Here is a 26,024-nt window from a genome sequence, read left to right on the forward strand (position 1 = left end):
CGCGTATAGGTAAATATCCCATGCGCCAAGTCAGATGTAGGAGTGGGAACAGAATTCCCACCTGGGATCGGGAAGCATTTCTAGGAGCACCCTTTGAGGAGTAAGTAGGAATTCGATTCCTGGAAATTCCAGGCCCGGGGAAGAAAGGACATTGTGAGGAGGAACGGGGGTCTGGGTCTGAACGGCTCTGGAAGGTCTTCAAGTCTGGGGGATGACGTTGAGCTGTACTTACTCGGCAGCGATTCTGGGTGCAAGAGGGTGGACATCCCCCCGCCAACCCCCACCACCGCGCGGGCCCCTGGGGCGTCCCCGGCCGCCCTTTCCCAGCCCCGCCTCCCGCGAGGTCCCAGGTGCGGGAAGGAGCGGTGGCCGCTCGGCCACAGGAGGGCAGCAGCGGCCCTTCCTGACCCCACCCCGAGCCTCTCTCAACTTTCCCGACGCCGGTCCTCCCCTAGGGGCTGGAAGGCTGGGCGGGGGCTGAGTCCACCCGGGTCCGGCTCGCCCCCCTCGCCCGGCTCCTCTGCAGTCCGGGAACCTCCCCGTGGCTCTCCCCGACCTGGCAGGACAGACGCCCCTGGCCCGCGGAGGAGACGAGCCCCAGCGGCCCTGCGCGGGCCCGGGGCGGGCCGAGCCGAGGGCCGTCCCCGGCCGACCCTCCCCCTGCCGGAACCGCCCTCCCCGCCGCGGCGCTGGAGGAGGGCGGGGCGCGCCCCGGGGTCAGTCCGAGCCTCCGGCACCGGCCGCGCAGCTGGAGGCGGCGCAGCGGAAGGTACCCCGGGTCCGGGCTGCGGGCGGCGGGGCGCGCTGGGAACTCGGCCCGAAAAAGCACTTTCCCTTTCTCGCTCACCCGGAGATCAGGGCGCGGGCGGGGAGGGGGCTTCGGCCCGGGCGTGGACCCCGTTCCCTCCGCGCGGAGTGGGCGTCCGGGTCGGGCAGGGGTCTGGCCGCGTCGGCCCCTCCCCGAGCTGCAGTGGGGGCCGCGGACTTGCTCGCGGGGGCTCCGGGGGTCCGAGTCGGAGCCCCTTCCCCTCTCCTCCCTGCTTCCCGGAACCTGCCCGCAGGGCGCAGGGCGAGGGAGCCTCCGCTCCGACGCTCCAGCCCCCAGGGCGGGCGGCCGCAGGGGACCTGGGGTGGGATGGGGTGGGAATTCGTCCAGGCCAGGAGGGAGGCTTGGCGGGAATAGGGGCGGGATGTGACCGCTGGGACCTGCCACTGTTCGGCCGGGGCTGGACGCCGCCCTAGACGGTTCCTGGAGCCCGCTTGTGTTGAGGATAAGGGAGATGGGAAGGATCCAACTCGTGTGTGTGTGTGTGTGTGTGTGTGTGTGAGAGAGAGAGAGAGAGAGAGAGAGAGAGAGAGAGAGAGAGACAGAATGAGAATCTTCCTTTTCCTTCATACTAGAACCAAGAAAGTGTATCCTGGGGTTTGGGGCTGGGGTCCCGAGGTCGAGTTCCGCCCTCACTCTGGTTTTAAAGTTGAGAATGCGGTATCTCCTGGTATCTCCAGAACGATTCCTTCCCTAGGTTTGGGGTGGGTCGGCAAAGGCAACCGGATCTTCTGGGAATTCAAGAGAGTGATTGGAGAGAGGTCTGGTGTCTCCACACTGTCCTGTCTTGGGGAAGGCCCCAGAAGTTCCAGGCTCCATTCCAGGCCCTGTGTGGGATTCGGTTGCCCCTCTTAAGGGGTCAGTGGGACAGTCCCTCCGGGGCTGCGTCTCATAGGGAGTTGTCCGTGCCATCTTGGCCTTGGGCCTACTGTACTGGCCTGGCCTGGGCCGCTTGTGCTTCTGGCCCAACCGTAGCCTGGAGGGAAAGTGTTCTACTTGAGCTGGAGGCTGCAGGGCCCTTCACCGGCTTTCTGTCCTGTGCCTCCTACCAGTCTGGTACCATCTGAATTACCCTGTTGGTGGGACAGCAGTGGCATACTCATACCTGTGACTGGCTTTCACCCCAGTAGTGATGGCCCGCCATCAGCACTGCCAACCCCAGGTTGGGGCTACCCCAGCGCATCCTTACATAACAGGGCAAGGTGAACTAATGGGAGTGGGTGGAGGAGTTGGAAGAAATCCTAGCGTCAGTCATCTGGGTAGAATTCCCAAGGAACCCTCTTTTGGAGGATGTTTTCCATTTCTGGAGGCGATCGGCTGGCAGGGTGAATGCCTTCTTGCCTGTCTTCTGGGAAATCAGGGAGAGAGAGAATGAGAATGAGAATCTCATTGTGGTGGAAAAAGTGCGGCTGTGTACTTTGAACTCCTGTAAATTCTCTGCCTTATGTCCACTAACCAACATCCGAGTTTTGTGAATGTGTGTGGAGGCAAGGGAAGGGCCACCCAGGATCTACTGTTGAAGGAACAGGCCTGGGGCTGGAGTATTCTCTTCCTGAAGGGCAGTGTGAGGTGGTGGGGGGGTATCGGCTGTAGAGGAGCTCAGCCCAGTTTGACAGGATGTGGGACTGAGAGAAAAAGCTGCGTTTGGGGCAGATCAGGTTACCGGCGCTTTCTCCACTGCTCCCTGCCTGGTTGGTGCTGGGGCCGGCCCTCATTTGTCTCTTCTTTTGGGGCTCCTCCCAGCCCAGACTCTAGCCCCCTCCCCCTTCCCAACAGCCTTGACTTCATCTCAGCTCCAGAGCCCGCCCTCTCTTCCTGCAGCCTGGGAACTTCAGCCGGCTGCGGGTCAGCTCCCCTCCCCAGGGAAGGAGGAAGTGAGGGAAACTTCGAAGGTGTGATGAACTGTGCAGATGCTCGTCCGTGTGTGCTAGGGGCGTGGGACACATGGAAGCCCGGGGAGCTGACTCCTTGCCCTGAGTCACAGGGAGGGGTGGGCAGGGCCCGCGGGTGAGCTGGACTGAAGGAGGAATGGGCTGTTCCAGAGTGGGTGGAGGTGATTCCTGGTGGATGCTTCTCAGTTGCTGTGCTGTGGTGGATGCGTGGCTCCCTACAGTGTGATCATTGTCCCCTGCCGGGGGCTGAGTGACCCAGTGTTGCTGGCAGGCCCAGGAGGAAGGGGGGAGGAAGGCAGGCTGCCCAAACTTGAGCTGTGGGCACTGCCGGGACTGAGCCTCCTTTGTATGACTTGGGGCTCTGGGGACCGGGCGGGGTGGGCCAGGGAAGCCGGCTAGCTGTCCTCTGTCTGGGTTTCCCTGCTTCTGCTCTCCTGCTCACCGCTGAGGTGACATTTTGAAGAGGCACGGTTTTGAGTCACACTGTCCTGCTTTGAGTCACACAGTCCTGCTTTGGGTACTGTCCCTGCCGCTTATAAGCCACGGCTCTGAATCTGTGTCTTAACCTCACTGAGCCTTAGTTTCCTAGTTTGTCAAAATGGAAAGTGCACCACCTACCTTCCAGGTGTCTAGGGACCAAAGGAGATGATTTCTGCCAAAATGCCCGACAGGGTGCCTGGCACCTAGGGGGTCTATAACTATTCTTCCCTTATCTGCTCACCACCTGGTAGCTGGTTCTGCTACTCTGTGGTCTTAGAGAGGGACTCCTCATTTGTGACCGGGCAGGTATGACTTGTGCTGAGGGACAGTCTGTTCTAGACTGGACCTTAGAGATTATTAAACGGTAGATGCATCAAAATCCTGGTAACAAATGAAGTCTGACTCGAAACCCTGATGTGTGAAGTAGATAGAAGATCGCTTCCTGGGTGTCCCGCATCCCTGAGCGGCTCTCTGGGTACCTGGAGTCCCCAGGTTGGCGAGTGGATTAGATTGAAACATGTTTTCCAGCCCCCGAGTGGGGTCGTCCTCCACCTCCCACCGCTGTTTCCTAACCCATCGAGGGAGACCTGTCCCTGACCCAGAGTTTAGGAATTTTAAGCTCTGTTGCCCCCACAATTGGTTCTTGGCGAGAACATGCCTGAGCAAGCCCTCCGCCCCTTTGCTAGGTGCCTCAGTTTCCAGAGAGGTTTGGGGGGCCCTGGAGAAGTGTTTTTGGACTTAATGGCTTTTCCTCAAATCCCCAATGCCTCTCGTCTGGCAGCCCTACCATGGCTGCGATCCGAAAGAAGCTGGTGATCGTTGGGGATGGTGCCTGTGGGAAGACCTGCCTCCTCATCGTCTTCAGCAAGGACCAGTTTCCAGAGGTCTACGTGCCTACTGTCTTTGAGAACTATATTGCGGACATTGAAGTGGACGGCAAACAGGTGAAGGCAGAGAGCCCCTCCCGCCCCCGTCCCCAGTCACTTAGGACCTAGTACGTCCTTCCCCACTCCTACCCATGTCCTTGCTTCCTTCTCCCTGCTGGGACCAGTAAACGTTAGGGAGTGAATCTGCAGTCTTAAAAAAACAGGATATACTTTCGGGTTCTCCCACAGACTGACTGGCTCTGTAACCTGGGCTGAATCCCTTTGCCTCTGAGTTTAAGCTCCCCCACCTGCAAAATGGGGATGATGGTAAGACCTCCCTCAAAGGGTTGTTGTGAGAATTAACCAAAATAATGATCCTCACAATGGCAACTCAAGGGTCAAACACGTATCTTAGATTTCTTTAACAAACTGACCTCATTTGTGTTTTGGGACAGGGATGAACACAATGCCTGGCACATAGCAAGTGCTCAATAAAGATGTTCAGTGAGCCTGAAGGACAGTAGTTTCAGAGGACCTTTGGGTGGCAGGGTTGGGGCCTTCAGGCCAGCTACTCACTGGCCCTGTGTGTCAGGTGGAGCTGGCTCTGTGGGACACAGCAGGACAGGAAGACTACGATCGACTGCGGCCTCTCTCCTACCCCGACACTGATGTCATCCTCATGTGCTTCTCCATTGACAGCCCCGACAGCCTGGGTGAGGGGATTGCGGGAGGGGACTTAGAACCCTTAGAATCAGCCAGAGGTCTCATGCCTTGGCCTGTCTTCAGTTAACTTCAGAGGTGGGGGCGGGGATGCAGGGGAACACTCAGGCCCCATTGGTCTCCTTTACTGTGATATCTGGCCTTCCAAGGGCATAGCGTTGCTGAGGTTTTGAGCTGTGAAAGGGACCTCATGCTGAATGGCTTCTAAGACTCTGCTATGGGAAGATCAGCCCCCCACCCCCACCCAGGGGAGCTTTCTAGCTTAAGTGAAGGCACCGACACCTGTTGGGGCATGTCTGCACAGAAAACATTCCAGAGAAGTGGACCCCAGAGGTGAAGCACTTCTGCCCCAACGTGCCCATCATCCTAGTGGGGAATAAGAAGGACCTGAGGCAAGATGAGCACACCAGGAGAGAGCTGGCCAAGATGAAGCAGGTGGGTGCGGCTGCCGGGCGGGAGCCCTTGGGGTGGAAGGCATCTTCTGAGGGGTTGCAGACGGGCAAAGGGAGCTTCTCTCCAGCTACTGCTGTGTTAGGGGAGATGGTGATCTCTCCTGGTGAGGGAGGACTCCTACGGTTGTGTCATCAGTATCTGATGATGTATCAGAGTGAAGTGACTTGTCCAAAGTCACTTGGCATTTTTATTTATTCCAGCTAATGGTCCATTCTATTTAGAATTGGGACTATTAAGATGATTAAGAAAATCGGCCCTCGGGGAGACAGCTTATGTTTCACTTGGAGTACCCAGGCTGTGCCATCATAGTGCCCCTGATGTGGGAGAGAGGGTGGGCATTGTATAAGTGGCTGGAAGAAGGGGTGAGAGAGCTGGCTTATTCAGGGACCTGTAAGTGGCTTAGCCAGAGGACTAGAGTTTATTAGAGAAAGCTGTCAGGATAAGAACTGCAGATAATTATGGCAAAGTTTCAAACTGGGGAGATGTTAGGTCTGACTGGAGGAGAGTAAGGATGGAGGCAGAGCCGTCAGTCAGGAGGTGGGAGGTGCTCATTCAGGCAGGAGACCTGGGGACTGTGGCGGGGCTGGATGGGAGCGGAGGGAATAGACGAGATTTTAAATCCCTGGTCCAGAAGCTGCCCAGGGTAGCTGGGGCCTGGGCGCTTTTTGGGTCAGGGCTGGAGGAGGCGGCATTTGTTCCAGCCGCTACACTTATGGGTGAGGTGGGAGAGGTTCTTCTAGCCATCAGCTTCCTTTGACTCCTCATCATCTGTCTTCTCAGGAGCCTGTTCGGTCTGAGGAAGGCCGAGACATGGCGAACCGGATCAGTGCCTTTGGCTACCTTGAGTGCTCAGCCAAGACCAAGGAGGGAGTGCGGGAGGTGTTTGAGATGGCCACTCGGGCTGGCCTCCAGGTCCGCAAGAACAAGCGCCGGAGGGGCTGTCCCATCCTCTGAGATCCCCAAGGCCTCTCCTACATGCCCCCTCCCTTCACAGGGGTACAGAAATTACCACCCTACAACCCCAGCCTCCTGATGGCTCCATGCCGACGGCTCCCTTCTCAGTTCCCTCCTGCCCAGGACTGCATTGAAGTTTCCCAGCCCCAAGGTGGTGGCGCGGGCCCTCCCTCCCAGTGCTCTGGGAGTCAGGCGTTGCCCTTCCTCAGGGCCCCTGGGGCGCGTGTCCCCTTTAATCTTCCCCAAAGGATGGTCATACACCAGCACTTTATACACTTCCGGCTCACAGGAAAGTGTCTGCGGTAGGGGACCCAAGAGTCCCAGGCCCCTGGAGTTGTTTTCGGTAAGGGCCTCGTCTCTGACTGCATTTGGTCAGGGGGGCATGAATAAAGGCCACAGGCTCTAACATGTGTGGCAGCTTCCTGTCTTTCCCTCTGGGTGCATGGTGTCCCACCTCTTTTCATGTCCAAGTTGCTTGCCAGCCTGGCCCACTGTCTGCAAAGCAGACCAGTGGCCAGCAGGGTGGAGTCTTAGAGCAAAGGATGAGGTCATGCCTGGCTCTGGGCCGAGGAGGCGGGTGAGGGGAGTGGTCTGTAGCAGGGGCTAAACTTAGAAACCTGTGGGTGGCTTCCCTGCCACCTCCCACTGGGTTTCCTCCCCCTGGGTGTGGGGGCTGGGTTCCTCTCCAGCTGGGAGGGGGTGTGACCCTGTGCAGGGCTGACAGTCCCACCCTTCCCTACTGGGTCAGCCTGGGGGCTCAGGAAGCTGGAGCCAGGGAGAGGAGACAGTATCAAGGCTTTTGCATAGAACAAGATTTTGTTTTCAGAGTTTTCTTCCTCCCCCTTCCCCCAATTGTTAGCAGCTTGATGTGTCATTCTCCCCAGCAGGGGAGGGGGTGGAATGGCTTGGGTTGTAAACTCCCTCCCCCAGCCTTCCTGTCCCTTGGAGGGGCAGCTCAGCTGGGTTCTGGTTCAGAGACAGGGTTCTGGTTCAGGGTCAGGCAGGCAGTTAAGGCTTGGCTGGTGCGAGAAGGCTGGGTGCTAAGTCTTCAGAGCTCGTTCCTCCACTCTGGCTCCACTTGCAGGGACAGGCCCCCTTCACCCTCCCGCTCCTGGGGGAGGCAGTCGTGTCCGTGGGGCCCTGGAAAGAAAGAAAGTACACTTTGTCTTCCTTACCACCTCCTCGGGCACTGTCCCCAACCTGGTCCACCCTAGCCCAGCCTTACCTGAGGTAGAGGGGCTGAGCTTGCTCAGACCTTGCAGTAAATTCTGTCCCTGTTGCAGGTCCAGTTTGGCAGGGAAGGGACACCCGGTATACCCCCCGTTTTCTTTACAGAACTCCAGGAATCTGTGGGGTACAGAGGAGTGCCAGCAGAGACTGGAGGCTAAGCCTCAGTCCTGTCACATCTGAGCTGTACTTGCTCAACCTCTGGATGTTGTTTAACTTACATATACAATAGGGGTGCTGTGAAAATGGACACATCTGAGGATTAACTGAGCGATAAGCAAGTGCTTAAAAAAGATCCGCTGTAGGCATGGGGCCGTGGCCACCAAGAGGGAGAATGGGGTGGGAATGCTCACACTTTCCAGTCGGGGTCATGGCCCAGGAGAAGGGGGTTGCCCACCACGATGAGAAGGGCCTTGGCCCGGGTCACAGCAACATTGAACCTCTGGAAGGAAGAAGTGGTGTGGTCATGGGCGGGAAGAGCTCCGAGGAGGGAAGAATTCCTGCTAGCCCGACCAGCCCTCAAACCTTGGGGTTCTTCAGGAAACCCAGGTTGAAGTCTAGATCCAGCTGCACAAAGTTCTGGCTGCTTCGCACAGTAGAGATGAGGATGACACTTCGTTCTTGGCCTTGGAATTCTTCCACGGAACCCACCTGTGGGGGGAAGAGGCAGGGCCTGAGACCAGCCAGGAGTGTCAAAGGGGTGCCCTACCCCAGGGAGCCTGACTTCCAAGGAGGGTACAGAGAAGTCACTGGGCAATTGTAGATCAGTGTAGTAAACGAGTGAGTGCCAAAACACTGCCCAGGGAAGGGGGATAGAAAGGGAATGGGAGGTAGGCTGTGGGAGCTGAAACCTGAAGGGTGAATTCCACTCAAGGGGGGAGCCTGTCAAGTGTTCTATGGAAAGGAAACAGCATTGCAAAGAAGACCACAGGACTCAGAGCAGTGACTTTCAAACTTTCCTGAAAATAACCACTAAGTATCTGTTAAGAATATACAACCCTGGGCCCTAACCCAGAACCCCTGATCAGAATTTCCAAGAGAGAGGCCTCTAAGTTTTAAAGAGCTGCTTTTCAACCCTGGCTGCACATCAGAATCACTGAGAAGCTGTAAAAACTCCCAATGCCCTGGCTCTGCCCCATAGCTGTATGAGCTGGTGGGCGGGGCCCTGGCAGGGGCGGTGGTATTAAAAGCTCTCCAGGTGATTGTTATCTGCACCCAGTGTTGAGACCACAACCTTACAGGAAGAGGCTACTGGGGGAGGGGTCGGGGTGACAGCATCACATGACAGGCCACGGAGTTTGGACTTTATCCTTAGGGCAGAGGCCTGAGTCTAAGAATGACAGGAGGTGCTTGTTAAACATGCAGGCTTCCTGATCGCATTCCAGACCCTTAGGCTGGAATCTCCAGGAGTGAGAGGCTTGGGGAGAGCTCTAGCTCCACTCGAGGCAGCAGGGGTGGGATGGGGATGTGGGCTGGACTGGAGCGGAAGCTTGAGGAAGTCTCTGGAAGTGGGCGGGTCGGGGCACACAGAAGGCAGGGAGTGAGTGTAGAACAGCGTGTCACCTTCAAGTCCTTGATGTCATCCAGTCCTCGAAGCTCCCTGTCAAGTTTGGTGATGCAGTAACGGATTTTCTCCACCTGGAAGGAGGGGACAGGTGCTTTTCTCTCATGCCATTAACCTAATGCAAGAGGGAGCCTGGCAGGAGGCCAGGGAGCTGGGGAACAAAGGGAGGGCAGCTGACCTCGGTGCTCTTCTGAGGCAGGGAGCCAGCAGAGGCCCGAGCTCCAAAAGCCTCTGCCTAGTGGTCGCGATATTAAGGAAGTGTCCTCTGGGGGAGGGGTCCCACCCTTGCTGGTAACCAAGGACCTGACCTGTTTCCGGTATGGGGAGATGACGCCCACGCTTCGGGGGCTCAGGCGGGCTTTGCCCTTCTTGGAGGAGGGGGCCAGGAGCAGCTTCAGGTAAGAAGTCACTGTGGCAGCCTCTTCAGGGTTGAAGAAGGATGGGCTATTGCCCTCACGCTCATCTTTGCCCATTACGCCATGAAAGATGATGGGAAAGCCCTGGACATGGGGTCAGGGGAAACCCTCAGCCAGACCACCCTCTATACCCTCCCTTCCCCAACCCTTCCAGAAAATGAGAGATCCCAGGCCAAGGTGACAAAGGGAGGGGGCTGCACCTTCAGTGGGAGGGAAGTCAGGGTACGGGGTGGGGGCCTGTGCCCCTGCCCTGCTCAGACTCACCTGTCGAGGCAGGCCTGCCCAGCGGCAAAAGCGTTCTCGATCAACAACGTCAGCACAGGCCTGCAGCTCCCCTTCATAATAGAGCTGGTTAGGAATGTCCAGGATGGTGGGATGAGACCTGGGAGGCGGGACGGGGAAGGAAGAGCAAGACCAAGCGTCGGATTCCCTCTGCCCCACAGGGGCCCGGTTCTACCCACTCTGGGCCCACACATTAGCCTTCTGTCCCCCTGGCTTCCTGGATAGCCAGACACTCATCCATAATATCTGCTGCCAGGCACTGTAAACCACAGAAAGCAGAACCAAATATGGTCCCAAAGAGCATCTAGTCCAGGGACTTCACCCACCCATGAAATTTAAAACTAAAAAATTACAGGCCCATTTTTTCAGGTTTCAAATTTGCCAAGGACAGTATGAAACCAAATTCTTCTTGACTATCGCTGTCATTTGATGCGACAATCGTGATGACACAATAGCTAACGTTTATTAAACTCTTAGTGACAGCCTAAAACTCAACTAAGCATTTTCGACGGCTGAACTCATTCACTAAAGGTATACAGCTCTTTAATTTGAATACCAATAGGTTTATGAAAAAACTGTATCTTCCCTATTTTTTTTTTTTTTTTTTTTTTTTGAGATGGAGTCTCGCTCTGTCGCCCATGCTAGAGTACAGCGCCGTGATCTCGGCTCACTGTGACCTCCACCTCCTGGGTACAAGCAATTCTCCTACCTCAGCCTCCCGAGTAGCTGGAATTACAGGCCCCCACCATTACACCTGGCTAATTTTTGTATTTTTAGTAGAGATGGGGTTTCACCATGTTGGCCAGGCTGGTCTCAAACTGCTGACCTCGAGTGATCCGCCCACCTCAGCATCCCAAAGTGCTGGGATTACAGGCGTGAGCCACTGCGCCCAGCTTCCTCCCTATTTTCCTTATTTCTCCTTGGATTGCCTGAAAACTTCATCTGGGACTGGTACAAGACACATCCTAGCCTCTAGGAACCACTGACCACCCCCTTAGATGCAGATAAACCAACTGGTGCAGTCTGAAACCACTGGCTACGTCACGCAGACAACAAGCAGCAATGCCGGGGCTGGACAGGAGACCTCCTACCTTCCAGTTTAGTCTTTCTGCATCACACAGTCTCTGGGCAACAGGACTGCAAGCCACTCTCCAGCAGGGGCTGCACGCAGGGTGTGAAGCATGGGATATAGCAGGGGAGGCTAGGGCGTGGGAGTACCTGTAGTTGCGTAGCAGCTTGGTTATGAACTGGGGGTCATAGCCATCAGGGCCCTTCTTGTACAGGGAGTTATAGGTGAGCAGCCGCTCCAGCAGCGAGTACCCCAGCCCATGCTTCTGGGTCAGTGGGGAACGCAGCACAGGCCCCAGCTGCCGAGGGTCTCCTGCCAGCACCAGCTGCCCTCCTGGATTGCCTGTCTCCTTTACTTCCATCAGCCCTGGGAAGCGGAAGAGGTGTGGGGAAAAAGGTAAGCGGTGCAACCTCTCTGACCCCACACAGGGTGTACACTTGCAGCCCCACCTGAGTCCCTCACCTGCTATAGCTACCAGACTCTCAGGCTCCATGCAGTGGCCAGCCTCATCGATGAAGATGTGTGTGAAGTGATCAATGGGAAACTGGGCCGAGACCAACCTGGGAGGTGTCAGGCCAGGCAGGGGTCATATCCAGGCACCCAGCTACCAAACCTGAATGCTTTCCCAGGCTGGCTCCTCATCCCACCACCCCACAGAAACCATTCTTCCCCATCTCCCAGCCTGTTACCCCTTTAATTAAACTTACGATTCAGAGACATACCCACACACATTCCCCACCTGCCAGCCGTGATGAGGGTGGTAATTAAGACCCGGTATTCCTGCAGCTTCTTCTTGGCGGGAAATACATACTCCCCCTTCTTTGCGTCCCAGTTGCAGCAGGGCTGTGGATTGTGAAGGGACCATAGGAATCAGCTTGGCTCCACTCATTCCCACCCAGACTCCGGCTGTGGGCCCCCCAGATAATTGTTTTTATTTTTATTTTTTATTGAGGCGGAGTCTCGCTCTGTCACCCAGACTGGAGTGCTGTGGCGTGATCTTGGCTCACTGCACCTCCACTGCCTGGGTTCAAGCAATTCTCGTGCCTCAGCCTCCTGAGTAGCTGGAACTACAGGTATGTGTCACAACACCCAGCTAATTTTTTTGTATTTTTAGTAGAGACGGCCTCACCATGTTGGCCAGGCTGGTCTCAAACTCCTGATCTGCCTCAGCCCCCCAGAAGTGCTGGGGTTACAAGGGTGAGCCATGGCACCTGACCCCCCAAACGTTTTATCCACTTCCTCACTTACAAACTGAGGCCCAGGGAGGGTCCTGACCAACCCAAGGTCACACAGCAAGTATCAGAATCCAGATCTCCTAGCTTCCTCGCCCAGGTGTCTGCCCTGGGAGCCTCCCCAGCATTCGCCATTCTTTGGCCCTCTGCACTTCCCTAGTACCTTAATGTCCTCAGGTACCATGCGGATGTCCCTGCTGGGGGCCAGGAGGCGGTAGATGGAGCTGGGAAGGTGGACCCGGAGCCTTTGACAGAGGAGGTCAGCCCCTGAGTTGGATGGAGCGCAGGCCAGGATGTGGGCTTTGGGCAGGTGCTTCACCACCTGAGATACAGATACACGCAGTGAGGGAGGCAGGTTCCTGAGACTTGGCCATACTCAGGCTGGGGCGGTGCAAGTCTATGATGACTGAAATGTGAATGCTGACTCCAAGAGTCATGCAGTGCGCTACCTGTACAACAGCGCTCCACAGCGACGTTTACCCTAACTCCCTACTCCTCAATCCCCCCTGCCTTTTTTTGAGACAGAGTCTCACTATGTCACCCAGGGTGGAGTGCAGTGGCAGCACTGCAGCACACTGCAGCCTCAAACACCCAGCTAATTTTTTTATTGTTTCATAAAGACAGTCCAAGCTGGTCTTGAACTCCTTGGGCTAGGCCTCCCCAAGTGCTGAGATTATAGGCATGAGCACTGCACCCAGCCCCTACCTCCCTTTTTGATGGCTGCTCAGATGCAGGAGCATTGCTGGGGAGTGGGAATGAACCAGGCTTGGTGCTGGGGGAGTCAGAGTGCAGACCCCAGGTTTGTGCTCAGGCCCCACCTGCTTAATGGCCTCCACTAATGTGACAGTCTTGCCGGTGCCTGGAGGCCCAAAGATGATGTAGGGAGCTGGACGGGTGGTGCCCATGACAATGTGCCTCATGGCCTGCAACTGTTCTGGGTTTGACTCCAGACTCCGGTCGTACAGCCTGGCAGAGGGACCAGGAATGTGAACTTGAAGTCATCCAGTGACCCCGAGGCCTCCCCAACTCCTTCCCCTGTGCCCATGCTCCAAGAGGCTCCCTGCCCACAGTCTCACTTGAGTTTCACATCCGAGGGCAGCAGCGGGACGTCCCGAGATGCCACAGGAAAGAGCATGGGCCAAAGCAGCCAGCGCCCCGTCAGCTCCAGGGCACGGTGCTGGACTCGCAGGGGCTGGCGGTTGAAGGTAAAGTTCACCTTGAAAGTCAGCCCATCCACAAAGCGGCTCAGGAGGCTTTGGGCAGAGGTGGGGAAGAATTTGTTGTGAGGGTAGGTGGGCAATAAAGGGCCAGAACCTTCTCCACCAACCACCGTCCCAACCACGTTCCAAGACCTCAAGGCAAAGCTCTCTAGAAGAGGAAGCCACCGTGGCATCTCAGAATACCCCTGAGGAAAAGTTCCCTGCTCCGCCCCTGCGGTCTCATTTATCTTACGGAGAAACACTCCTCCTCCCCTGGGGTGAGAAGCCTGTAGACCCTTCTGGCAGCTCAGGGTTCCCCCAACACACCCACCTCATGGAAAAGCTCAGCTTGACACGGTCCAATTCCACCTTGTGCACAAAGCCCTTATAGGTGATGGGGTCCTCCTGGTGTGTTTCCGAAGACAAAATGGCAAACAGGTGGTCGCCCCGTAGCACTGAGGGGCGGCTCTCAGTCACCCCGGGAACCTATGGGGCATGAACACAAGCTTCTATCACAGGGAAGGACGCTGGAGGGCCCAGCCCCAGGTTCTCCAGACCTCTAAGGGACAAGGACTGAGACTGGCCTTCTAACCTAAGGCTCAGGGAACTGTGCTATCCCTGCACCTCTCTCTCCTTTCATGCCAGCCAGAGCAGGAGTCAGGGAAAGAGGAGAAGACAAATCTTCCGAAGCTGCACAGAGGTGTCAAGCCCAGGAACCCAGAGCCTCCGGTGCCGCTGCCCTCTTGGCCAGCTCAGTTCCTGTTCTGCCTGGAAAAATCCTGTTCCTCAGCTAATTGGGTTGCTAAAAAAATAAATAACAACAGCAAAAAACAAGCCAAGCATGGTGGCTCACGCCTGTAATCCCAACACTTTGGGAGGCTGAGGCAGGCGATCACTTGAGTCCAGGTGTTTGAGACCAGCCTGGCAAACATGGCAAAACCCCATCTCTACACAAAATACAAAACTTAGCTGGGTGTGGTGGGGCGTGCCTGTCTTCCCAGTAACTTGGGAGGCTGAGGTGGGAGGATCGCTTGAGCCCAGGAGGTTGGGATTAAAGTGAGCCAAGATCATGCCATTATGCTCCAGCCTGAGCACCAGAGTGAGATCCTGTCTCCAAAAAATTAAAAACTTAAAAACATAAAATAAAACCTTAGCCGGGCACAGTGGCTCCTGCCTGTAATCCCAGCACTTTGGGAGGCTGAGGCGGATGGACTACCTGAGGTCTGTAGTTTAAGACCTACCTGGCCAACATGGTGAAACCCTGTCTCTACTAAAAAAAAAAAGAAAAAAGAAAATTAGCCGGGTGTGGTGGTGGGTGCCTGTAATCCCAGCTACTCGGGAGGCTGAGGCAGGAGAATCGCTTGAACTTGGGAGGCCAAGGTTGCAGTGAGCTTAGAACACACCATTGCACTCCAGCCTGGGTGACAGGGCAAAACTTTGTCTCAAAAAAAAAAAAAAAAAAAAAAAATCTTGTTAAAAACTCCCACTTTCTGCAGTAATCTTTCCTTGATCAAACTCAGTCTCTCATTCCCACCTGCACTTGTGTGTGGAAATCCATTCTCATGTGTAATTTTGGGCTTATATACACACATTCAAAATCCAAGAGCTAGAAAGAGTTGTAAGAATTATCCAGTCCTGCTCTATGCTTTTCAGATAAGGGAACTAAGCCTCAGAGAAAGCAAGGGACTTACCCAAGGTGGTAGCGAAGCCTGGACTAGAACCCAGATCTTCCCCATGCCCCTGCTTGGACACATCTTTGGGCACAGGATGCCCACCCGGCTGCTTTCGGAGGCCTGGGAACCACTTCAACCTTCCTCCTGTTCTGCCCTGCTGTCAGGAATAGTTCTGCCCACAGCCTGTAGCTTGGCTGACTTGAGCCCACCCTCCTCACACTCCATCTGAGCCCCGACCTCCAGCGTGAGCAGCCTGGGGTTCTGGTCCACGGGGTCCCAGGTCATGGGCACCGACTCCAGGTCATAGTGCCGGATATCATGCTCCATCTGCAGCTCCTCCAGGTGCAGCAGCAGCCGCAGCTTCACCTCATAGTTCCTCCACTTCAGGGCTGTCTCCAGCTGAGCCCTGGAAATGATGGTTGGAGGGGTGGGGTGGGGGGCAGGAATGTGATGGGCCAGACAACCCCTATGCCCAGGAGTATGCACCTTCTCCCACCCGAAACTCTGGAACTAAGAAAGCAACAAGAAACAGAGAAGACTAGAGGGATAGAGAAGTGGGTGAGAGTCAGAGGCCCTGAAGAAGGGAGCCTTGGCTCCTGCTTCCTTGGATATCCCTGCCCCCACCTCACCCAACTCGAATTTGCATGGTGGCTCATGGCCAGAACATTCTCCCCCAGATCCTCTAATGACTTCCACCCTCACCTCATTCAAATGTCCTTCTCTGTTCGAACACGACCTCCTCAAACAGGCCAGGACTAACTGCCTTCTGCAAAGCAGCACCCATCCCCTAACCCTGCTTTAGTTTCAGCGTAGTTCCTTTTTAGAGACAAGATCTTGCTGTCACCCATGCCGGAGTGCAGTGGCATGATCTTGGCTCACTCACTGTGGCCTTGACCTCCTGGGCTCAATGAATCCTCCCATCTCAGCCTCGTAAGTAACCGGGACTACAGACGTGTGCCACCACACTTGGCTAATTAAATTTTTTTTGTAGAGACAACATCTCACTATGTTGCCCCAGGCTGGTCTTGAACTCCTGGGCTGTTTAGATCCACCTGACTTGGCCTCCCAAAGTGCTAATTACAGGCATGAGCCACTTGCACCTGACCTGTTCAGGTCTTCATAGAACTCATCACTCCATGAAATTCTAACAAAAATGCTCATTGTCCCCCGCATTAAAATCTGTTAGGCCTTCATTTGACTGGTTCACCTTGAATAGTGCTTGGTGTATGGTGCATGCTCAGTAAGGGAATGAATGAATAGAGCCCGAGAGGCTGAGGGTGGAGGTGCCAGGGCAATGCAAAGAAGCCAGTAGGGGAAAGACAGGGGTGCAGAGGAATGGTACTTACTTGATCTCAGCGATCTCCTTAGGGGCAGTGAAGATACTTCTTCCCTGAAGAAGCATGGGGAGCAGCTGCCTGAGGCGGGGAGGTGGGTAGTATGTCCCCAACGCCATACTTAACTCCAGGTCATAGCCCTTACCGCTGCAGAATCGAGGGAAGAAAACACAGAAAACCCCTCACCCTCCAAGACTCTGAAAATGCCCTTCTGGTGTGGATGTTCAAAGCCCTTCTGCAATCCTACTGCTGAAAGACGTCAGCAGCCTTGCTCCTAGGTGGGACCATTCTCATTTTTGGAAAGTGCAATACTTGGAAACCTTTAAAACTATTATATACATAATAAATATTCATTAGAGAAAAAAAATCAGATAACAGGTAATAAATAAATATCATTCTTATGATCCAGGGATAACCAATGTTAACTTCCAGACTTTTTTTTTTTCTTTGAGACAGAGTTTCGCTCTTGTTACCCAGGCTGGAGTGCAACGGCGCGATCTCGGCTCACCGCAACCTCTGCCTCCTGGGTTCAGGCAATTCTCCTGCCTCAGCCTCCCGAGTAGCTGGGATTACAGGCACACGCCACCATGCCCAGCTAATTTTTTGTATTTGTAGTAGAGACGGGGTTTCACCATGCTGACCAGGATGGTCTCGATCTGTTGACCTCATGATCCACCCGCCTCGGCCTCCCAAAGTGCTGGGATTATAGGCTTGCGCCACCGCGCCCGGCCAACTTCCAGACTTTTTTCCCTTTAAACTTTGGTTATAAATATATATTGTCAACAAAAAGAGCACAATGGTCTGTGAAGGTCCTATTATATAGTTTGCTTTTTTTTTTTTTGAGACAGTGTCTCCCTCTGTCGCCCAGACTGGAGTACAGTGGCGTGAACTCAGCTCACTGCAACCTCCGCCTCCTGGGTTCAAGCAGTTCTCCTGCCTCAGCCTCCTGAATAGAGTAGCTGGGACTACAAGTGTGTGCCACCACGCCTGGCTAATTTTTGTATTTTTAGTAGAGATGAGGTTGCACCATGTTGGCCAGGCTGGTCTCGAACTCTTGACCTGAAGTGGTCTGCCTGCCTCAGCCTCCCAAAGTGTCAGAATTACAGGTGTGAGCCACCGTGCCTGGCTAGTTTGCTTTTATAACTATTTTGTGAACATCTAGCAAAAACAAAAAGATGTCTACACATATCCTATGCCTCATCCATATGAAGTGTCCAGCACAGAGGAATCTACGGAGACAGGAAGTAGATGAGCAGTTTCTTAGGGCTGAACGAAGTGGCAGGGGATAAAAGCGTGATAGCTTTTTACCGTAACGAAATGCTCTAAAACTGATGGTGGTGATGGTCATACATATCTGTGAATATACTTAAAAAATTACTGAATTGTGTACTCTAAATGGGTGAATTGTATGGTATGTGAATTATCTCAATACAGCTGTTTCAAAAATCAGATGTCTACAATGATTTGCCTGATAATCCATCACACTGGGACAACGCCCACAATTTTCTTCACACTGTCCTCAGATCTGCAGTTCATCTGCAGCTTTCTTCCTTGACAGAAAAATTCTCTGAAACCCAGAAGAGTGAAGAGCCTGCGGGAAAAGGGGCTCCGGCTCCCAGCTCTGTGCTCCTTCCAAAGCCCTAGCCTATGCGGTTGGGATCCGAGCCCAGCCAGGGCTGAGCTGCAGGGAGGAGTTACCGGTCAGGTCTCTCTCCTTCCTCTATCCGGTTGGTCACCATGGGGTTTCCAGCGATCCGGGTCCGCTTGAAGGGAGTCACGGGCTTCAGCTGTGCAGCCAGGGGGCTGTGGGCGACGGCAGCCAAGAAGCGGGCAATGTAGAATGTGCCGGCTCCTTCTGAACCCGACTCCCCAGGTCCCAGCAGCTCCCAGAGCACTGTGGCTGGGAAGTAGCCCACAAAGCTGGTCTTACAATGGACATGGAGTTCATAGCATTCACCTGGAGGAGGATGGATGAGTGAATGGCGGTGGGAGTCCCACGTTTCCTTATCCTGGACACTCCCCCAGGCAGCCCCGTCCCAAGGCAAGAGTCCACCAGACAGCGCCAGTGCTTCCCAAAGCACCGGCACTGCGTGGGACAAGCCCCTCTCCACCAGCCATTTCCCCTGGAAACCCACTCACCGGGGCCCAGTGGACAGGGCAGCTCCTGGTCGTCATTGTAGAAAGCAAACTGGGGTGTCCGGCAGAGTGGGAAGAGGTGAGTGAGGGTGACAGACTGGGTTCCGCCATTCCGAAGCCTGAGGGTCAGCACCTCTTTGCGGTTCAAATCCAGGCGGATAAGGAGCTGCCCGTCTCGGGCTTCATGGGGCCCCTGGACTTCCACGTCCACCCCGTGTTTCCCGTGAAGATACTCAGACCTGGGGAGAAGGGAAGTCAAGGCGGAGCTGGGGTGGGCGCGGTCAGGACTGGGGCATTACCCTGGGGAAAGCTTTAGGCTTCGGAGGCCGGCAAAGTGCCAGCTGTGCTCAGCAAGCTCACCTCCTCCCCGCAGACCAATGCCCCGCCCTTCCCCCATTCCCTGGAGGAGGGGGACTTCCTCCCACTTGTGCAACCCACTCTTCCCTCAGACAGCCCCCTTCCCTCACACCCTGCAGGCCTCCGTCCACAGCACACACACACCTGTCATAAAAGATCTTGGCTAGCAGTGACTTGTGGTGCTTGCTGATATCTGACCCCAGCTTCATTCTCCTCTTTTCTGGGAACCGCACGTCGGCCCAGCGGTCGAGTCTGAAGAACCTGACCCGAGTCTTGGTGACGTAGGCCAGATTTGCAATCTTCATTCCATACAGCATGGAGGAGAAGCCAGGGGCGGGGGTCCCAAAGCTGCCAGAAGCAGAGGAGACTGGGAAGTGAGGCAAGGCAGGGCCCGCAGGAGGCAGGGCGGCGGGTGGGGAAGGGCACCGGAGGGTCACTCTGTGCTGGACACACCAGCCCTGCTGTGGAGCAGGATGGGGCCCAGAGACAGAGAGACACAGGCTGGGGATCGGAGGAACGTTTCATGTTTTAAGGGAAGGCAACGGGACTTCCCAAGGCAAAATACAGTTGTTTTAAACAGTGGCTTCTGGATTGTTCATTTCTGAGGGGAAAAGCCCAGTCACAGGCTGCTGACTGGAAGGACTGAGGGAAGAGAGAGAAGGACATAAAGTTCTTTTTGTGGGGAAAACTGTTTGGGACAGAAAAGAAAATACAAACAACCCAGAAGAAAGAGCTGAGGCTAAGGGGAAGCGGAATGAGTTGATTCAGAAGGGGGCATGTGGGGTCCAGCCTGTTGGTGAGGAGAGAAGGGATCAGAGACAGTACAGATGTCCAAGTGTGTGGGCAAGGTGGCTGATCAGACAGCAGTTTCCACCCGAAGTCATAGGGTGCAGGTGGAACCCAAGCAGGAAGGGAAAGGATCCTTCTCCAGAGATCAAATAGCCTGGCTTTGTGCCTAGAGAAGGTGAAGACAGGGAAAACTGGTCAGAAGGACAATAACCTCAAGGCTCAGAGCCTGGAGTTCAGTTCAGTCAATTCAACAAACACTTACAGAGGCCTGTTATGTGCCAGACACTGTGCTGGATGCTGGGGGTTCAAAGATGCAAGAGACTCAGCACTTGCCTTGAGGAGCACACAGACTGAACACATACATTCCAGCATGGTGCCCAGAGGGCAGCTCATCGGCCACAGAGGGGCTCAGTGCCACAAAGGGACACCGAGCCCAGTCTGGGGGCAGAGGAGGTGTCCATGAAGGCTTCCCCAGGAGGCAGCATACGAACTCGGTCCTGAGGATGAGTGGTGTTACCTGGGCACAAGAGAGAGCGCGAAGCGTGAGCAGATGTGAGGGGTACGCAAGAACATGTGCTGGTAGGGGCGGAGGGGGGCTGCCCACTTGACAACTCTAGCCAGGTCAGCTCAGGTGACCTCATCTCTCAGAGCCTCACTTTCCTCCCCTATAAAACTGGAGGAAAGCGAGACTTACCTCGTAGGGTTGCTGTGAGGTTCACACGAGATTTTGACACAGCAGAGAACCACTGAGCCCAGTGCTTGGCACATAGGAGACCTCGGTAAGGGTGAGCCATGATTAGTATCACATACAGTTTCATTGTGCTAGAGTGAAATGCACAAGGAGGGGAGCGGCAGGAGGAGCAGAGGTGGGCAGGGACCAGCTCATGGACAGTTTTGCACACCAGGCCAAGCCTGGACTTGACCCTGAATGCCTACAGTCCTTTCCCCTCTCTACTGAGACCCAGGAGCCTGAGGACATTCCCACGTGCAACATACTTCAGGGACACATTCAAAATCTAGACGACTGACACCTTCTCTTAAAAGCAAATCTTTGTTTATGAGAACTATGGTAATCCCTATTTAAGACTTAAGGCCACATCAGCATGGACACTCACTAGGGTATATGATAAGATCATTTATGGTTATGAAGATTTTTCAGGTGCCCCTGCCTGTAACTCTGCCCCTCTCCTTCACTCCAAACAAATGAGACCGGTACAATTTGGAAAACGTTGAATTGGCTATGATTTGTTTTAAAAAGGTAATAAATCATCCGAAAGCATAATAGAAAATGCTCAGTAAATGTTAGCTACTATTATTAGTATTTATATTAGTAGAAATAGTAGTACTAATAGTAGCAGTAGGAGTAGGAGTGACAACTTACTTTCAGCCCACGTCAGAGGCTACAGCGTGGTTACAGAACCACTGCGGTTGGTGGGTTTTAAGCAGGGGAGTGGCAAGATCATATTTGCATTTCAGATCACTCTGGCATCAGGATTGGAGGATGGATTTGCTGGAGGCAAGACTGTAGGCAGGGAGACCAGTTAGAAGAAGGCCCTTGCAATTTTCTAGTGAAAAGATAACAAAGGTGGGAGCAAGGCAGTGGTAGAGATAGAAGGAGAGCGGCAAGATTTGCTAATACTTAGGATGTAAAATTAGCAGAATTTGGTGACTGACAGAAGTGGGAATGAAGGCTGGGAAGAGGGAGGAGCCTAGGATCCCCAAATCAGTGGCCTGGCTTGTAGGACTATCTCTGAGATGGGATGTAAGACAAGAGGAGGAAAGGCTGGAGGGACTGACCATGACATCTGGATTTGGATATGCTAGGTTTGAGATTCCTGTGGTCCAGGCAACCAGCTCCACCAGTCAGAAGCTGAGAACTCAGACCAAAGTCAAGGTTATAGCCTAGTATTAGGGAGTCCTCAGGTAGTGGTTATAATCAAGGAAGTGTAGGAATCTCCCCAGGGAGTGTGAGTAGTTGAGAGCAGCTACTAGACAACCCAGGAAGGAAGGGAAAACAAGAAACCCTCAAGAAAGAAAGGAGAATCAGCAAAGTCTCAAAACCAGGTATCACGATCAAACACTGCTGAGGAGTCCAGTAATAAAGGGACTGAAACTAGCAGATTATCAGAAACTGTCACAAGGGCCCCTTAGAGTCCATCAAAGTCCCATGGATCAAAACACAAGCGAATGCCTACAGCAGCTAGGCTCCACAGGTGTCTTGACACTTGCAGCCCTCCCAGACACCAGTTCAGTCTCATTTTGGAGAGTCACTAGTGTAATACTGCATGCATATCCTTCGCAGCTCTAAGAAAACAAGAGTGCAGCCTCCAAGAAAAGTAGCTCCAGGCTCCCAGATCAATGGTGGGCAGAAAGAGGGCTTTGTGGGAACTGAACAAACTGGGAAGTGCATCCCCTGTCTGAGGGCGTAACTGCTCATCTCCAAACGGGGCCAGCAGGGACTGCAGGCCTAAGATGGCTAGATCTGACTTTCTTTCTTTCTTTTTTTTTTTCAAGAGACGGAATCTCGCTATGTTGCCCAGGCTGGAGTGCAGTGGCTATTCACAGGTGTGATCCCACTACTGATCAGCACAGGAGTTTTGACCTGCTCCGTTTCTGACCTGGGCTGGTTCACCCCTCCTTAGGCAACCTGGTGGTCCCCCACTCCCGGGAGGTCACCATATTGATGCCGAACTTAGTGTGGACACCCAACTGGTGTAGGGCAACAGCCCACAACTCCTGGATTCAAGAGATCCTCTGGCCTCAGCCTCCCGAGGAGCTGGGACTACAGGCACGTGCCACTGCCCGGCCAGATTTGACTTTCGAGAAAAGACAAAATCAAAATTTTAACATGAAACCTCCTATTTTTGGAAACCTGCCTGGCACGAGGGCAGGCAGAACTCATATCTACAGATTTTCCAAATTCTGTGGATGCTACCCCTAAATGTTTCTCAAATTATTCTCAATGTCTGTTACCACTATCCCAATTCACCTAACATTGGTTTAGGTGACAGTCATACAAAAAATTCTTTAAAAACATCACAAACTTACTATATTCTTGTCAAAAAAAAAGCCCCAATCCTTGCATTATACATGTAATCCCCTATATTTCTATTTTTTTGAGACAGAGTCTTGCTCTGTTGCCAGGCTGGAGTGCAGTGGCACGATTTTGGCTCACTGCAACCTCCACCTGGGTTCAAGCGATTTTCCTGCCTCAGCCTCCTGAGTAGCTGGGACTATAGGCGTGTGCCACCCCACCCAGCTAATTTTTGTATTTTTAGTAGAGATAGGGTTTCACCATGTTGGCCAGGATAGTCTCAATCTTTTGACCTCGTGATCTGCCCGCCTCAGCCTTCCAAAGTGCTAGGATTACGAGTGTAATCCCCTATATTTCTTTTTTTTTTTTTTTTGAGACGAAGTTTCGCTCTTGTCCCGCAGGCTGGAGTGCAATGGCGTAATCTCGGCTCACTGCAACTTCCGCCTCGTGAGTAGCTGGGATTACAGGCACGTGCCACCACACCTGGCAAATTTTTGTATTTTTAGTAGAGATGGGGTTTCACCATGTTGGCCAGGCTGGTCTCGAATTCCTGACCTCAGGTGATCTGCCCACCTCGGTCTCCCAAAGTGCTGGGATTACAGGCCTGAGTCACCACACTCAGCCAATCCCCTATATTTCTAAGAAAAACTTTCTAACCAAGACTGGAAACCTGCAGCTATAAAAGAAAATAAGGTTAGGTGTGGTGGCTCACGCTTGTAATCCCAACACTTTGGGAAGCTGAAGTGGGAGGATTGCTTGAACCCAGGAGTTTGAGACCAGCCTAGGCAATATAGTGGGAAAAAAAAAAAGTCAGGTGTGGTGGTACATGCCTGTAGACCCAGCTACTCAGGAGGCTGAGGCAGAAGGATCACTTGAGACCAGGAAGTCAAGGCTGCAGTGAGCTGTGATCACGCCACTGCACTCCAGCCTGGTTAACAGAACTTGGGTAACCCTGTCTCTAAAAAAGAAAAGGAACATTTTTGACTACTAAGAAATATTTTGTCTGGAAAGAGGTAATATAAACAAATTCAACAGATAAATATTCATAATGCAGATGATAGGCAAAGGGCTAATTTTTATAATATATAAATTTTCTTACAAATTGACAAGAAAAGATGAAACAGAAAAACTGAATATTCAGTTAAACCAACAGATCCAGATGGCCAAAAGAGTATGAAAAGCTGCTCCACGCCGGGCGCGGTGGCTCAAGCCTGTAATCCCAGCACTTTGGGAGGCCGAGGCGGGTGGATCACGAGGTCAAGAGATCGAGACCATTCTGGTCAACATGGTGAAACCCCGTCTCTACTAAAAATACAAAAATTAGCTGGGCATGGTGGCGCACGCCTGTAGTCCCAGCTACTCAGGAGGCTGAGGCAGGAGAATTGCTTGAACCCAGGAGATGGAGGTTGCGGTGAGCTGAGATCGCGCCATTGCACTCCAGCCTGGGTAACAAGAGCGAAACTCCGTCTCAAAAAAAAAAAAAAAAGAAAAACTGCTCCAAATGTAGACAAATGCAAATTAAAGTATAAATGAGATATCATTTTATTCCCATTAGACTGACAAAAATGAACGCAGTTCTAACAGATACTGATATCATGGGTATGTGGAAAAGTGAACTCATAACAATCTAACAATATCTACAAATATTTAAAATACAGGTATCCTTTAAAACCCAGGGACTTGGCATGGCGGCTCATGCCTCTAATCCTAGCACTATGGGAGGCTGAGGTGGAAGGATCACTTGAGCCCAGGAGTTTGCGATCAGCCTGAGAAACACAGCAGATCCCTGTCTCTACAAAAAATTTAAAAAAATTTTTTCCTGGGTTTAAGTGATTTTCCTGCCTCATCAGGAAAATCCGAGCACTTTGGGAGGCGGAGGGAGCGGATCACCTGAGGTTAGAAGTTTGAGACCTGCCTGACCAACAAGGTGAAACTCCCGCCTCTACTAAATACAAAAAATTAGGCGGGCAAGGTGGCGCATGCCTGTAGTCCCAGCTACTTGAGAGGCTGAGGCAGGAGAATCGCTTGAGCCCGGGAGGCAGAGGTTGCAGTGAGCCGAGATTGCACCACTGCACTCAGAAAAATTAAGATGACTTGTTAAATGAATAGAGGGATGAATCTATGGGCAGACGTGTAAAATGTTAAAAGAAATCTAAGTGAAGGTTTGTGGATGTTCGCTGTACAATCATTTCAATTTTTCTTTATGTTTAAAATGTATTATAGTATAGGCTAGCTGTGGGCGCAGTGTGGCAATGCTTCACGGGTGGTTGATGCAGGGGGGCAGCTTCGGGGCCTGCGAGCGTGAAGAGGGTGACGGGGTGGGGGCTATGGCTGCACCACCGGCTAATCGACACTCCTGCCAAGGGTCCGGAACCCAAATATGATGAATCTGATGTTCCAGCAGAACTCCAGGTGTTAAAAGAACCTCTACAACAGCCAACCTTCCCTTTTGCAGTTGCAAACCAACTCTTGCTTGTTTCTTTGCTGGAGCACTTGAGCCATGTGCATGAACCAAACTCACTTCGTTCAGGACAGGTGTTAAGTTACTTTGCCAGACCTCTGTCAAAATGGGGCTGCTGTCTTCTTTCACTTGTAGTAATAAGTTTAGCTCACTGAGACATCACAACAGAGCTATTACTCACTTAATGAGGTCCGTTAAGAAAGAGTCCCTCAGGATCCTTGTGAGGATATTTCTCATATCCAGATATCAGATCAAGGAAAGTAGCCTTTGAAGCACAAAGTTCACGTTACTTAAATTAATTTGAAGAACTTACCATCTTAGGAAAAGATGGATACAGAAAAATTATACAAGGTCAGGAATAACTTAGATGGTCAGTATTACGCAATTTAAAAAAACCCTGATTAAGGGTGCAAATGAAACAGATTGCATGAAGGTCCTACGGGAAGTGAAGGTGCTGGCAGGTCTTCAGCACCCTACTATCGCTGTCTATCACAGCGCGTGGATAGAGCACGTTCACATGATCCAGCCAGAGGCAGACAGGGCTGCCACTGAGTTGCCATCTCTGAAAGTGCTCTCCGACCAAGAAGAGGACAGAGACCGATATGAGGTTAAAAATGATGAAAGTAGCAGCTCATCCATTATCTTTGCTGAGCCCACACCAGAAAAAAACTCTTTGGAAAATCTGACACTGAAAATCAAGTAACAAGCTGGTGAACTACACCACCAATTTAATCGTAAGAGACACTGCTGAATTTGAGTCGATCCTGGAGCTTCAGGAAAATGGCTTGGCTGGTTTGTCTGCCAGTTTGATTGTGGAACAGGAGCTGCCGCTCAGGCATAATTCCCACCTAGAGGTGAGTTTCACAGCCACCAAGGAATCTTCCAAAGAACATATCAACTTTTTGGGTCAGACAGAGGTGCAGTACCACCTGATGCTGCATGTCCAGATGCAGCTGTGTGAGCTCTCGCTGTGGGACTGGATAGACGAGAGAAACAAGCGGGGCTGGGAGTGTGTGGACGAGTCTTCCTGTCCTTATGTCATGGCCAGTGTTGCAACAAA

At 53.1% G+C, this 26,024-nt stretch overlaps 2 protein-coding genes and 1 pseudogene across 10 annotated transcripts in view; 2 read left to right on the forward strand and 1 right to left on the reverse strand.

Annotated features, from left to right (window-relative positions):
- The first annotated feature begins 669 nt into the window (after nt 1-669).
- On the forward strand, nt 670-6,603 carry RHOC (ras homolog family member C). Its single transcript, XM_032249754.1, has 5 exons — nt 670-773; nt 3,968-4,142; nt 4,657-4,777; nt 5,089-5,219; nt 6,018-6,603. The coding sequence occupies exons 2-5, from the start codon at nt 3,987-3,989 to the stop codon at nt 6,189-6,191; spliced, it is 582 nt and encodes a 193-aa protein (XP_032105645.1). The 5' UTR covers nt 670-773; nt 3,968-3,986; the 3' UTR covers nt 6,192-6,603.
- A 378-nt stretch (nt 6,604-6,981) lies between these two features.
- Nucleotides 6,982-26,024, reverse strand: part of MOV10 (Mov10 RISC complex RNA helicase) — a 30,429-nt gene continuing 11,386 nt past the window's right edge. For 2 of the 8 annotated variants that reach the window (XM_032249741.1, XM_032249742.1), the window contains exons 3-22: nt 20,851-20,991; nt 18,825-19,028; nt 18,327-18,562; nt 17,886-18,144; nt 16,200-16,334; nt 15,091-15,259; nt 13,512-13,666; nt 13,058-13,234; nt 12,800-12,947; nt 12,145-12,303; nt 11,489-11,592; nt 11,212-11,309; nt 10,899-11,115; nt 9,663-9,780; nt 9,291-9,482; nt 8,982-9,056; nt 7,944-8,069; nt 7,772-7,860; nt 7,417-7,538; nt 6,984-7,331 (exon numbers count right to left, since the gene is read on the reverse strand). In XM_032249741.1, the coding sequence (XP_032105632.1) occupies nt 7,240-7,331; nt 7,417-7,538; nt 7,772-7,860; nt 7,944-8,069; nt 8,982-9,056; nt 9,291-9,482; nt 9,663-9,780; nt 10,899-11,115; nt 11,212-11,309; nt 11,489-11,592; nt 12,145-12,303; nt 12,800-12,947; nt 13,058-13,234; nt 13,512-13,666; nt 15,091-15,259; nt 16,200-16,334; nt 17,886-18,144; nt 18,327-18,562; nt 18,825-18,997 (2,844 nt within the window). In that variant the 5' untranslated portion in view covers nt 18,998-19,028; nt 20,851-20,991 and the 3' untranslated portion in view covers nt 6,984-7,239. Of the gene's footprint in view, nt 7,332-7,416; nt 7,539-7,771; nt 7,861-7,943; nt 8,070-8,981; nt 9,057-9,290; nt 9,483-9,662; nt 9,781-10,898; nt 11,116-11,211; nt 11,310-11,488; nt 11,593-12,144; nt 12,304-12,799; nt 12,948-13,057; nt 13,235-13,511; nt 13,667-15,090; nt 15,260-16,199; nt 16,335-17,885; nt 18,145-18,326; nt 18,563-18,824; nt 19,636-20,850; nt 20,992-26,024 lie in introns of all 8 variants that reach the window. The other 6 variants (XM_032249736.1, XM_032249737.1, XM_032249740.1 and 3 more) reach the window with 5 other exon arrangements.
- LOC116531096 overlaps nt 24,774-26,024 on the forward strand; it is a 2,841-nt pseudogene continuing 1,590 nt past the window's right edge. The window contains exon 1 of the transcript XR_004260270.1: nt 24,774-26,017. The product of XR_004260270.1 is annotated as a eukaryotic translation initiation factor 2-alpha kinase 1-like (transcript). The remainder of the gene's footprint in view (nt 26,018-26,024) is intronic.

This window comes from Sapajus apella, unplaced genomic scaffold, assembly GCF_009761245.1.
Source record: "Sapajus apella isolate SASKATOON/1434 unplaced genomic scaffold, GSC_monkey_1.0 scaffold69, whole genome shotgun sequence".
In the NCBI taxonomy this organism is placed as follows: domain Eukaryota; kingdom Metazoa; phylum Chordata; class Mammalia; order Primates; family Cebidae; genus Sapajus; species Sapajus apella.

Bases quoted from the DNA above. Each gene is read 5' to 3' on its own strand.
- RHOC (XM_032249754.1), top strand. From the start codon at position 3,987: ATGGCTGCGATCCGAAAGAAGCTGGTGATCGTTGGGGATGGTGCCTGT. The intron at 4,778-5,088 runs GTGAGGGGATTG...ATGTCTGCACAG, and splicing joins TGACAGCCCCGACAGCCTGG to AAAACATTCCAGAGAAGTGG. The intron at 5,220-6,017 runs GTGGGTGCGGCT...CTGTCTTCTCAG, and splicing joins AGCTGGCCAAGATGAAGCAG to GAGCCTGTTCGGTCTGAGGA.